This window comes from Dunckerocampus dactyliophorus, chromosome 10 (assembly GCF_027744805.1).
Source record: "Dunckerocampus dactyliophorus isolate RoL2022-P2 chromosome 10, RoL_Ddac_1.1, whole genome shotgun sequence".
Lineage (NCBI taxonomy): Eukaryota > Metazoa > Chordata > Actinopteri > Syngnathiformes > Syngnathidae > Dunckerocampus > Dunckerocampus dactyliophorus.
Window position 1 is genome coordinate 21,732,166 of NC_072828.1, and position 14,084 is coordinate 21,746,249.

At 39.5% G+C, this 14,084-nt stretch overlaps 1 protein-coding gene across 6 annotated transcripts in view; it reads right to left on the reverse strand.

Moving 5' to 3' along the window:
- Nucleotides 1-4,394: 4,394 nt before the first annotated feature.
- kank4 (KN motif and ankyrin repeat domains 4) overlaps nucleotides 4,395-14,084 on the reverse strand; it is an 80,877-nt gene continuing 71,187 nt past the window's right edge. For 5 of the 6 annotated variants that reach the window (XM_054789922.1, XM_054789923.1, XM_054789927.1 and 2 more), the window contains exons 6-10: nucleotides 13,383-13,467; nucleotides 12,788-13,007; nucleotides 12,566-12,708; nucleotides 8,797-8,997; nucleotides 4,395-6,786 (exon numbers count right to left, since the gene is read on the reverse strand). In XM_054789922.1, the coding sequence (XP_054645897.1) occupies nucleotides 6,691-6,786; nucleotides 8,797-8,997; nucleotides 12,566-12,708; nucleotides 12,788-13,007; nucleotides 13,383-13,467 (745 nt within the window). In that variant the 3' untranslated portion in view covers nucleotides 4,395-6,690. The remainder of the gene's footprint in view (nucleotides 6,787-8,796; nucleotides 8,998-12,565; nucleotides 12,709-12,787; nucleotides 13,008-13,382; nucleotides 13,468-14,084) is intronic. The other variant, XM_054789928.1, reaches the window with a different exon arrangement.

Sequence of the window (14,084 nt, forward strand, 5' to 3'; positions counted from 1 at the left end):
ATTAACCTGAGCGTGAGGCCCATTGGTGAACTCACCTAGTCAGTTTGGTTTTTGTGTGGCTTGTATGGGTATTCCGCCAATAGAGGGCGCCCATGGACTAATGAGCTCTGAGCACAAATAAATATGACTCTTTTCTTCACAGCATCACATACTGTAGAGAATGCCACCCTGGGCACTTACACTTCCTGTCCCTCACTCAATGTGTACCCTGTGGGAACTCGGTATCCGCATGTTCTGTGCTGAAAAGTCTCATTATGAGTACAGCACATGTACCGTCACAGCCCTCCTCATGTGAGGTTGCGCTCATTTCCAGCAGAGCCCCAATTTAGAAGTATTTGAGGGGGTTCTCATATAGTATGAGTGAACCACGGCGCAATTAAATAAACATAACATTCCGCTTAGTCGTATTAATAAAGCACAGGAACCCTGGTTTGCACAGCGGACTAATTGTGACTGGTGTTTTTCTCTCGTGTGTGTGTCTGTGTTGCTGTGTTTCCCAGCTTGCAAGCACGTATTCGATTTTGTTAGAAAGCTGCGTGTGCTTATGTAATCACTGCAGATGGAACAAGTCAAAAACAGTGCTAACATCCTTTTCTCCACTTCATTCAAGAGCGCATTGCTCTCCTCGCCCCATCTGGTTACTGAACAAGTGAATTCCTGCGTACAATCGTCCCTCGCCTACTTTGCGGTTCCAATTTTGCGGCTTCACCCCATCACTGTTTTTCAAAAATATGTTAATTGAAATCATGCTGTGGCATCTCCGGGTGGAGTTTGCATGTTCTCTCGCGGTGTACACCCTGGACTGGTCGCCAGCCAATCGCAGGGCACATATAGACAAACAACCATTCACATTCATACCCATGGACAATTTAGAGTCTCCAATTAACCTAACATGCATGTTTTTGGAATGTGGGAGGAAACCGGAGTACCCGGAGAAAACCCACGCACGTGCGGGGAGAACATGCAAACTCTACACAGAGATGCCCATCAGAGATTCGAACCCAGATCTCCCCGATCTCCTGTGTGGCCAACATGCTGACCACCCGGCCACCGTGCGGCCCTAGTCACAGCATATGCATGTTTAAGCAGATGTTATATATTTTGGATTTAAATGTTGATACTGATTATTAATAATTACACAAAGCTTTGTCTTCTGTGGCACGTTCAAGAGGATCAATTGTAATTCCACAAACATGCACTTGTCTTGTTTATGTATGTCAGGTTCATTGATGACTTGGTGTGAATATGAAAGACTACTGTCCCGCTCTCTGTGTCTGTCCTGTGATTGACGGGTGATTAGTCCAGGCAGGGTGTACCAAGCCCCTCACCCAAAGTCAGATGGCGATAGATTCCACCCTTCCCTGAACATGATTACATTGATGATTTAAGGAAATGAAGGATGCAAAGTCCTTCCCCAGCATGTTGTCCCTCAGGAAATCAGGCAGATAACAAGACGAGCAATGCAAGACCAAGATGCAAATAATATAGCTTAACGCTATAACGCTTCACGCTTACTTACTTTTCCTTTGCTGTCTTGCTTAATCTTAACAGCTGCATACTGTTCTTGTCTAAGTAACATTTGTTTCTGAGGAAGGGGAGACAATACAACATAAGTGTAGACCCATATGTTTACATTGCACAGTGCCCAACAACGATATTGCTCGGGTATGTGGTTGACCTCTTTGGCGGTAGTCTCCTCACGTTGCAACACTCCCATCTTGTGGTTGATTTTGTTATTACATCAATATGAGTCACTTACTCTGCCTCAAAGATTCTCAACTGAATGAAGTATATTTAAAAAGCACTTTATAGTAGTAGTTAACGTAATTTAGTTAAGAAGGCCCGGTTTGTATTAAGTTAACTCATATGTGTTTGTAGATTTAACATCCGTTGTTTTATCAATTATGTATTTTACATCAGTGATATTGATAAATAGATATGGAGGTACTTTATTGTGCCTTTGCAGAAAAAAAAATTACATTAACATGATTTTAAAAATAATGCACTAAACATGCGTGTAATTTATCAATCACAATTAATCTTTTAATTGACACCCCAAACTACTTTATCATATTCATTAGTCAATCAATAATGTTTTTCCTAGATTTCTTTCTAGCTCAAAATCTATATTTTTAAGCAATGCAGAAATATGTCATTTTAAAAATAATTAAAGTACATTGTTGCACAAAAAATTTCACTAAAACAGGCGTGTCCAAACTTTTTCCGCAAAGGGCCGTATACAGAAAAATCAAAGGACGTCAGGAGCCTCTTTGACATTTACATACATAATTCCTCGTTTATTGCTGTTAATTGGTGCCATACCCTACCGTGATAATTGAATTTCCATGATATATGAATCAAATAAATTGAATATTTTTGTACTGAGTGCATAGAAGACCTGTTTAAAACCTTCTTCTTTTTTTTTCATTATTAGAGCCCTGTAGACACGAAATAACACCCCATAGTCACCTGTACACTCGGATCAATGTGTGGGGGCACTGAAAAAACGGGCGAAAATCCCTCGGAAAAGTTTTTTTTTTTGCCATCTTTGGGTCCTGCCGGGACCCCCAATAAATGTTTGGGGGGGTTTGGCCCACCTCCCGAACTGGAAAAGTGTCGTTTCAGCAACTTGAAAAAATGTGATTTTGCGACAGCCGCGGCACTGAAAATGGGCGAAAATCGACCGCTCGGAAAAGTTGGGTTTTTTGCCATCTTTGAGTCCTGCCGGGACCCCTGATGAATGTTTGGGGGGTTTGGCCCACCTCCCGGGCCGGAAAAGTGTCGTTTCAGCAACTTAAAAAAATGCGATTTCGCGACAGTGCCGGCACTGAAAATGGGCGAAAATCGACCCCTCGGAAAAGTTGGGTTTTTTGCCATCTTTGAGTCCTGCCGGGACCCCCGATGAATGTTCGGGAGGTTTGGCCCACCTCCCGGGCCGGAAAAGTGTCGTTTCAGCAACTTGAAAAAATGCGATTTCATGACAATGCAGCACTGAAAAAACGGGCGAAAATCGACCCCTCGGAAAAGTTGGGTTTTTTACGGTCTTTGGGTCCTGCCGGGACCCCTGATGAATGTGTGGGGGTTTTGGCCAACCTCCAGGACCAGAAAAGTGTCGTTTCAGCAACTTGAAAAAATGCAATTTCGTATGTTGTATTTGGTTCTCATGTAACCAAATACAGCAAACATAATACTGTACTGTATTGTAATCGAAAATATGACAGATATGAAACATAAACAAGACTGTAGAAAAGGCAGCATGTTTAGAGGCCATCGTGGAGTTTACAGTTGTCACAAATCACTCACTCACAAGAGCCAAGATCCTTTCCTCTTTGTAATGTAATGTCAAAACAATGTAGGAAGCACTTCTGAGAGAGACAACATGTGGGTGGATGCTGAATGAGGGTGAGCCAATCACTGCCGAGGATACTGAACAATAACTTCCTGTACTGTATAGTAAATGTACCCAGGCCTTGCATTTTCCTTCATTTGGCAGTTTTATGCATGAAAATGCTTTATTTAGGCCAGGAATAAATCAAATTTGCGTAAATATGCATATGTTTGACTAATAATAGGCTGTAGTCAACCACGAAAGAGCAATCATTAATGAATTAGTTCCTGAAAAAACATGATATAGTGAAGGATTACTGTATATGGTTTTTATTTTTAAAAAGGAAAAAAAAATCTAAATTTTTGTTATTAATTATTAGTATAACATTTCATCTTTTTTCTGCACAATGTGCCTTTTTGCAATTTTTTTTGTGTTTAATTTTGTTTCTACGTGCCGCGGACCAATAATTAAAAAGTTGTGCACATAAAATGTGCAGTTTTAGCTCAATCCCACAGATGCAAGCAATGAGGGAGCGTAGAATAGGCATGTTGACTGCAAGTAGTGTCCACCAGAGCTTTTTGCACGTGAAGAGAATGTTCATTTCTCGACACAAACCGCCTCCGAAGGTCACACAAAGCGCAGACCACATTTGACCACAACAGCCCTGGACCTCCGCATCCAGCATCTTCACCTCCAAGATTGCCTGAGAGCAAAACCACCCATACAGCTGCTGCAACAACCGGTTTGCATAACCAAAGAATTTCTGCAGAAACACAAACCGTATCAGGGCAGGTCATCTGCAGGCTCATGGTCCTCATTGGGGTCTCCACCTGTGCTGTCGTAACAGACTCACATTTGATGGCATGTAGGTAGTTGACAGTAAAACCGCACATTTTGGAGCGGCCTTTCATCGTGGCCAGCTCATTTAGACACATTTGTGACAATATTTGAGAGAAATAGGCCTTTTTTGTACATAGAAAATACTAGCTCACAAAAGGTGGGCGCAAAAACAAAATTAGTTATATTTTTGTTGAGTGTACGTATATTGAAAATGATGAAACAGGACAAAAGGGCATGTTTGTGTTTATTTTAAAATTGTTCTCTGCTTTCCAACATATAAGCCCACTGAGATAATACAGAGCAGTATATCCTATTATATTCCACTGTCAGTCAACCAGTTCTATTTAAAGTTGCATGTTCAATATACTGTAGCTTTCCATTATCGCTTTAACACGTCATCTGTAACATGGAAGGGCACGTGAAAAAGTCACCAATACTACACCACCTGTCAATCCATCTAAGATCATCATTGACAGGCCAGTGTCAAAGTTCAATCACTGGAATATCCATCCATGCATACATATATATATCTATATATGGTAAAAAATATATCATTTAGAATAAATATTTAATATTATTTGTAGAGAGTATTGTTTGACAATAGAGGTTATACTGTATAGTTTTCACAATGCTGTATGTACATGTGTTTGGCTGGCATTACAGGAACACATAAAGTATATATTTAACCCCGTGTGAAATCAATTTCGTTTCAAGTCTTTGGCAAAACCTTGTCACTGTAACATCTGGGTCACACCGGATTAAGCATATACATGAGATTTCCATGTAGACCTAATGGCACAGAAGATCGATATACCAAATTCTTTTCATAACACAACTTTTGGGAAGCTATTCATACACGCGCGCATCGCTGCACAAACAAGCACATCTGATTTAAAAAAAAAAAATCACAAATGAGACGATGTTCTGGCAAGTCTGTGCAAACGAAGCCTTATTGTGTGATTGCCACTCTTGAAAATAACGTCTGTTGTAATGTATTCACAGTATATGTTTGATATTATTAGCATACAGAATTGATGTACTTGGATAACTATTTACGTCTACACATTTCCATATTAGCACAAATATTACAAAGCACAGAATGACAGTAGATATTCACCATAGCTGAAGGAAGGAACCGCAATTGGTTGTAATCGTATGAAACTCGGCCACCGCTGTAATATGAAACAAATAGAATAAATGTCTTGTCAGCTATTTCGGGAATATTGGCTTGCTGAATGACCACACCTGCATCTTTACAACTACAACCCCCCCACTTCATGTACTCATTTTCTGAACAATAAAAGGTTCCATGGGTTTCTTACGTACTGTAGATGCAAGAATAGAACAAATACAAATCATACATTTGTAGTCAGCGTCTTTTTTCCCCCCACACATTTCTACGTCACATCCACTGGGCTCAATCCCAGTAGAGTTCAGATTGCTACTTTTTTTAATTTTTTTTTTAATTTTTGGAATGTATCAGCCAGTCAGACATTCATTGTGCATCGTGTTGCGTACATAAAATAAACAGGTGAAGAAGAGGAACATAATATTTGCACACATTGAGGGGTGTTAGACAGTACTACAACATACTGTTGCTTAGAACTCAATGGACAGCCAAGAGCGACTAAGTGTATGTCATGCAGTAACTTCTGCACAATACAATCTTCTTAGTAAAAAAAAACAACAACAAAAAACATATATGTATCATATTTTGTGGATAAAATTATGTTTTAAAAAAACCCAAACATTTAATTATAAAAAATTAAGACACTGAATTTTGTCAGACGGAATACTACAGGAATTATATTACTATTACTTTTTATTTCTATGAGCTATAGGCCTCTACACACCAATAGGATTATTTACACAACAATGATTGAAAATAAAATTTGTAGAAAATACAGATTCGGTGTTTGTATTTGCTTATATTCTGATGTATTGTACATATATGTTGTATAATAATGGCTTATGTCCACATTTTAAAAAAATATGCCAATGGAGAGGGGAACGAAATAAGACGAACGTCATAGTAAATATCTTACATTAGACACGTTATTGAAAAGGTAGAGCATGTGCTTATTATTCTGATTGAAGAGTATTATAAAGAAGCAGCAGCAGTTATTCCATGTATCCCTCAGGCGGCATGTCACTCTTCATATTCTCTTTTTACTCTCCGGGGAGTATCCTGTCAAATCCTTGTCGCTGTCACATGACCTCTTTCATCAAGGCGACCACCCTGGTGTCCAGTGAGTGGCCTGGCTTAATGCAGCATATCTATGAAAACTGCACGGGGCATTGTTGGCAGGCTCGTGGAAGAGAAACGTAGCCGTGCGTTGTTCAACGCGTCAGTCTCGGTGGTTGTTTGTTTGCGAGCTCCCACGGCTTCGAGGTAAACAACACATATGCAGAAAGAGAGAGGGAGAGAGAGGCGTGTCGGGTATCTGTGCATCTCTACTTGAACTGACTCCATGATGGTGGCGAGATGCGCTGGAGAGACTTGGAGGAGACATCACCTTGGCTCAGTGGCCAGACTCGGACTTGTCATGCGCCTTGAGGAGGTCAACTATGTCTGGGTGGGAGGCTCCCTCTGCCACCTCCTGAGCGGTCTGTCCATTCTAGGGCAAACACAGAACAGGAAATACAATTTATTACTATTATTTTTTTATTTTTAAGGTAACTGCAGTGGATATTTTACTCCAGACAGTGGCAGTATTGTGCTGTTTTAGGCCTGCTATTGTATTATCAAAACAGCCAAGTGAAATGATATTCGAGATTACAATTTGTCATGCTTCTGTAAAGGTAATGCTGTTATTTTCTTTCCAAATTTAATATTGACAGCCTGAGACCATAATTGTAACTCTTCTTGGCATCATAGAGAAAGACATAATGTCTACTCAGAGTAGAAGTGCAGCTCCGTTTTTTTGCACTTCATTTGCTGATTAGAGTAGGTTATAATATTGAACTTTCTCAAAAATAAGTTTATTAGATACTCCATTAGACATTATTAAATACTTTATTAATATAGACTAAATTGACTTTTCAAAGATGCAGCATATTCTACTTTATTGAGATGCTCTTGTATATTCAAAAGGGGTTGGGTCAGAATCCGGTGTATAATGCTACAGTAGTGGAGAAACATTTTCTGTAAAAGTATATTCACAAATATTGTAAAACATGACATGGCTTTGACAAAAAGAAAATGAGTAATCACGAAAGTGTCATCATTTCATTTGACTAAATCCCAAACCCAGTGGAACCTCGGTTAGCTTAAAAACCTGGTTAGCGTGTTTTTCGGTTTCCATTTTCGCCAAAATTTTACCCTAGTTTGTGTACATTTTCTGGTTAACATCAAATATGCCGTGCTTCTTGTCATGTTGTTAATACTCCGCGTGAGTCCAACTGTGTTTGTGATGTATTTTTACCTCAAAACGTCCTTTTTAACAGTCTTTTAGCTTGCTAACAAAATGGAGACTGAAACGGGAAGTCAGCACCTTCGCCCTTCTATGATGTCATCAGCGGTTGACTCTGTGCTAACTATCACAGTTACGTCACAAATCTTTGCTTTTCTTTTGAACACAGATGCAAAATAACCCACAATGGAACTAAAGAAAGTTGCAAGTGCCAGCATTTTCATAAAAATGGTGAGAAACACTGTTGAATTCGAGAAAGAACTCAAGACTTTTGGCAAAGAACTACAGTCAACTGCTGATGACATCATAGATGGGCAACCGAGCTGACTTTCCATGTGTTAGCAAGCTAATAGGATGCTAACAAGGACTACATACATTGAGATACATTAAAAACAGTTGAATTCACGCGTTGTATTATTAACACGACAAGACGCATGCTCACTGGAAAATATATGCATACTGAGGCAAAATTTTGGCATAACTTTCGACGTTAACCAAAAAACACTGTACTTACAGGAATGATATCAAAGTATAACAAACTTCTGTTATATTTAAAATATTCATTATTATAATGAAACCCTAACCTTTCCTTGATTTGATTGGCTGGCAGAACTCCCATGGTTACCTTATAAGTTACCAAATATGCTTCCCTAACCCTATCAAAATAGGTCCACCTCATGGTTTGTTTTTAAAATAATTTTATACATTCTCAATGCATCTACAGTGTGTTTAAGATTACGTTTTATCGTGATGATGTCATTCACTATTCTTGTTGTAAGGATATTTCAAATAATAATAAACATTGTCAGTTGTTATAAATATTCAAATATTGTTTGTTTAACCCTGTTTTCTCCGCTGGGGGGGTCGGAGGGGTCGTTGCCGACTTTTAATTCAGCTGCTGCATTGATCTTTGAAATTGTCTTGATATGTTTAATGTATTTTCAGTATTTCGAACACTTAATATTACAGAATGAATGTCAAACAAAAGCAATTGATGTGCAAAGCCATGAAAGTATTCCTTTATGGGTATTGTCATATTTGGGCTTTAGTTTTACTATCCCAGGGTAAGAATAAAACCCATGCTTAGCAAAGCCTAAATAAATAAAGCGGGCAATAAATTAGGAGCACCTCTCAGCAAAGTCTGGCTTTTATATAATGTGACGGAGAATATATCCTATCATATTTGCAGCAGTGATGAAGTCGATGTGACGCTACCTTATCAGTGAGGCTGGTGTCACAGTGGCCCGTCTCCAGCAGCAGGCGGGCAATGTGAGTGTGGCCGTGCTCGCTGGCACACATCAAGGCCGTGGAGCCCTCGCCATCCTGAGCGTTTACATCTGCGCCACAACTCAGCAGCAGCTTCACCATGGAGAGGCGCCCGTGGCACACAGCGAGCATCAGCGCTGTCTGACCGGTCTAGAGGAAGAGTGAGATTTAAATTAAAAGTGAGGCTCCAGGAATGTTGGAGAGTAAAAAAAAAAAAAAAAAAAAAAAAGAAAGACAGAGGAGAGCAGAAGCGGTCACGATGCAGAGTAAAGGCTCAAAAGAGGGATAGAGGATGAAAGTGACGGGGCAGACAAGTCATAGGTGACTAATTAAATCTTAATGTGGTAGCACAAAGTCTGAATATTGATTATGTTGTGAATCTGAAAATACACGGTCTTCTATAAAAAGAACAAAAAATGACAGAACAGAAATGTTAAGTTTTTTAAATTAAATTGAAATTTGAATTTTAAGAGCAGTTAAAAGTCGACTTATTTTCAGGTACAACAATAACCTTGGGTCAGACAGCCTATAAATACAGTCAAACTTGTCTATAGCGGCCACTAGAGGGAGTCTGCAAAAGTGGCCGCTATAGACAGGTGGCCTCTATAACAGGTTGGCGTCCAGTTTGAATGTTGACCAGTAGAGGAAAAAAAAAAAAAAATAATAATAATAATAATAATGTTGACCAGTAGAGGGCACTGCGGACTGCGGATAAAAGTTGTACAGCACTACTAGGCTTGTTATTATCATGGTTCATGGTTTTAATTCATCCTGAACATGCATGAGTCAAACAGTAGCACATCACATAGTACAATTCACAATTTTGCATGTCCAAAAAGGAGTAGGAAGAAGCAAAGCTTATTTAATCCTACCCCTCATCAGTTTCACATCAGTTGCAATACATTTATTCACCTCTTGTTCTTCCAAGTGTACTTTGTAGGTCTACATGACAATGTAGTGCAATCATAGCCAAGGTTTTTACTTACTAAAAAGAAGCTAGAGGCTTAATAATAACTGATAGAATATATCCACGACCCACAGAACAAAGCTGTGCTAGTAATGTCTTACGCTTGTTTTTAATATTTTACTTTTTACAGCTTTAGTTCATCAGGAAGTGACGGGAAGCGACGGTGGGCGTCCCGAGCAGGAGAGCTAGGCTCAGTGCTAGCTGTGAGTTTTGAGAGAGTTGGGAAGTGTGTTTATGTTGGCGTGGATGTAAAGTCCTGCAGTGTTCTCCGCTGTTAATAAAACCATTAAAGTGCATCGGCGACGTGAGTCTCTCCTTCCCTACAACAAGCGGCATTACAGTATTGACCAGTGCACATTGTCTCACACCAGGAAATAAACGGTGTCACTTGTTACAGGCATTGCCTGGACAGCTATGTAGTGGGGCTTGTTTAACCTTTGCCTTGTGGGCAAGCAGGAAGGAGAGACGATGCTGAGAGATGTGTGTGTGTTCTGAACTGCTGTCTGGTGGCCGCGTTCAATAAATAAAGTTGGCAGAAGCAACAGGAGAAGTTTCCTTCTTTGCTTCGGAGCTGAATAACACTGACAAGTTAACAGACTAGTAGCGAACGGAAAAGAAGACGGCTTTTTTGTGTCGAATACAGAAGATGAGGACTTTGATGGATTTGTGGATGAGGATTGATGAAAAATAACGTGAGTACATTCTAAAATACTTCAATTAAGTACAACCGAACTCAGTTTTGCTGCCGCATGCATGCTAGCGTTTTTTTTTTTTTTTTTTTTTATTGTAGCGTCGCTGGGAGCACGTCCTGTTCCCAGCCTACTTTGCGGTAATGTTTTGGTGAAAATGCTCTTAAAGTTACATGTTTGACCAGGAAATAGCAAGCTCAAAAGAAGACGGCTTTTTTATGTGGAACAACTGACAGTTTGTGTGGATCTTGTGAATGATTGTGACTGAGCTAGGACTCAGTAATTAAAGTCTACACACGACGGCTTCATTGATTGAAAAACGAAACTTTTTCGTGCATGAAGCTTCTACTTGAGTTGGTAATTTGGCCTCTATATGCAGTCAGATATTGACCAAAGGAGACAAAATGGGTGGTCGCTGGCCACGTTGGACAGGTGACTGCTATACACAGGGTCTATAACATGTAAATTTGCTGCGGGGGATTTTTCAGTGGCTGCTATAGGCAGGTGGCCGTTCTATAAAGGTGGTGACTGTATCTTATAAAATATGTACTGTGTTTAATGTGCTCCAAAAAACTAAAATAATCATCATTCATTCATTTTCTACCGCTTATTCAGTACAGTGGAACCTCCGTTAGTGCCCAGGTAACGCTAACCGTCCAATTAAGCGTGTTTTTCGGTTAACGTAAAAAAAATTACGGCAACATTTTATTCTGGTACATTCCGGTTAGCGTACAATATGGCGCGGTAGCAATACACTTTGTGAGTTCTTGCTAACACATGGAAACAGGAAATCAGCTCAGTCGCCCATCTATGAGCGGTTGACTCACAAAAATCAAACAAACACAAAATAGTTTTGCAATTATAGTTTTACATGCATAAAACAATTGTAAATACATAGAAATGACATATGAAAGGGATAAATGGAGATGGAAGGTTACTTTTACCTTCATGGAAGACGTGACTGTTCCCAAAGACACAGGTGTGGTAGCGAAATCAACACCTGTTTCAACACCACCTTCCTGTTTTGTCGGGAGTAATTTTTTTGAATTCAATAGTGTTTCTCACTTCAGTAACCCAAAATGGAGCCAAAGTTTGTGTGTAACACAATGGAACTCAGCAAGTAACTCATGGCAAAACAGGAAGGTGGTGTTGATCTCGCTGCTTCGTCGTGTCTTTGGAAAAACAGTCACGTTAAGGATCACGTCTTCAATGAAGGTGAAAGTAACCTTAAATGTCCATTTATCCCTTTCATTCATCATTTATGCATGTATGTATTAACTGTATATGCATTTCAATTAGTTTTCTGCATGTAACACTAATTGTAAAACTAAAAACATGTCCTGTGTTAACATTTTTAGATTTCTGGAATGGATGCATTGGATTTACATTATTTCTTATGGGAAAAATTGATTCAGTTAGTTTCCATTCTAGTTAGAGCCTGACCTTCTGGAATGAATTAACGACACTAACCGAGGTCCCACTGTGAGCTGGAGCCTATCCCAGTATATGATCCCTGGACTGGTCGCAAGTCAGGCCGATCATCATCAAAACATATAATCGGAGAACATTTGAAAAGAAAGCTGTTTGGTCCTATCCTAAGAGATTGCCTTTCTGATACAAAATGTCTTTTAGCGCTTTTTTGTCAGAATAAACATCAGTGTAATCCAGTAAGCATATTTTTTTTTCAGAAAATAGTTGATTTAAAGAAAACGAACAGCTCCCACGTCTGTAGCTGACTGATGGATATTGGCAAAGGTTTATTTTGAGATGTGTAGCGAAGCCTCTTTTTTTTTCCGCTGCCCTCCGTGAAGTCATGGATATGTCCATTGGGCAGGCTCATGTACCGGGGAGGAGGGTTTGCGTTTATGAGGTCATAAAAACCAGGAACTTCAAAGGCAACCATGGGAGCGCCTGTTCTCTCAAAAGGGGAGCATACAAGTGAGGGAGATGATAGACTTGTCTTCCAGGGGCACATATTACTGTTGTAAAAATCAATTTAGCGTAATAGGGGGTTTTTAACTCCACAAAGATACCACGTCAGTGCAACCATGCAGTACCTCACCTGTCTTGAGCGTGCATTAACGTCACCAAGGCGGAGCAGCTGTTGTGCCACCTCCAAATCATCTGGACTCTCAGCAGCTGTGAGTGCGGCCAGCATCACTGGAGTGTAGCCTGCCTTGTTTATGTTGTCTGTTTCACAAAGACCTGAGCAGAAACGTTTTTTTTTTATACTTAGTGAGAGAGTTGCTGTGTGTGCAGGCACCAACTGTGACATGCAGCTCACCTGTATCCAGCAGCAGTTTCACCACAGGAAAGTTCGAATGTGATACACTGTAGTGGAGAGCCATATTCCCATTTCCGTCTGTCAGGTTAACTACATATGGCAGGAGAGTGGGTGTGGTCAAGCCCACTTGTCGCAGGTATAACCTAACAGTGTCTGCCTGCGAGGTTTTCTGACTTGAAACTTTGAACCACTCTTGGTAAAGGACCACTAAAACTTGACGCTGAAGGCAGAGAAATGTGAGCGAATATGGAGATTAACAAACAACCAGAAGCTTTCCCCAAACATCATGTAAACGGCGCAGATGGTCATTAACTTGTTGGGTAAACCATACTACCGCACATTATCCCCTCTCAAAGAGGCTGAAGCTTTGTCTTCAAACTACATTTATGTTTTAATTACATTTGCAAAAAGTCAATTAGGGAAGGGAGGAGCATGACAAGGCATCTTCTTCCCAGCAGAAATGTGGATCTGCCGTGTGTTTCCAGCACAGCGTGTCTTGTAAATGCAATACAGAAACTAATGAAGCAAACTGTTGTTCAATTGTGCATATGTAGATATTAACTTTAGGAGGCTTTCAGCAATTAAAAATGCTTACCATTTCTTTATCTGGGGATGTAACCTCCTCCATTCGATCCTTTACATAAAGACAGGCATCTATAAACCCTTTGTCAACTTTTTCCCTGGAACCCAAGACCAGAAGACACATTCGCCATCAGTTTTAGGACATGTTTTCTCTGGACATTTTCATAATACATTACATTTTTAGGCCCCTTTCAGGGCACTCAAGGTCACCTTACAGCAGGGGTGTCCAAAGTACGGCACGGGGGCCATTTGCGGACCACATCTGTTTTTTTATTGGCCCGTGGCACATTCTAAAAATATAATTTAATAAGAAAAATAAAAATAAAAACAACAGCACAAATGGAAAAATAAGCAGCAATGGTACATGAATAAAGTCAAAATAATAAGACAAAATATTTGAGTGGAAAATAGTTGAAAATTGGGACCAGAATTGGGACCGGAATTTTATGAGGAAAAATAACATCATTTTACTAGCATTAAGTTGAAATATTAAAGAAAAAAAATATTAAAGCCATAATTTTACAAAATATAATCAAACCAAATTCCTAATAATTATGACGAAAGTTGTAATTTGTGTAAAATTAGGTTGTGGAAAAAACATGATGTTATGAGAAATAAAGTTAAAATATTATGGGGATAAAGTCGTAATTACAAGAAGAAAACATACAAGAACACAGCTGGAAATATTTCTTAAAAATTAATAGTTGGAAGTTTT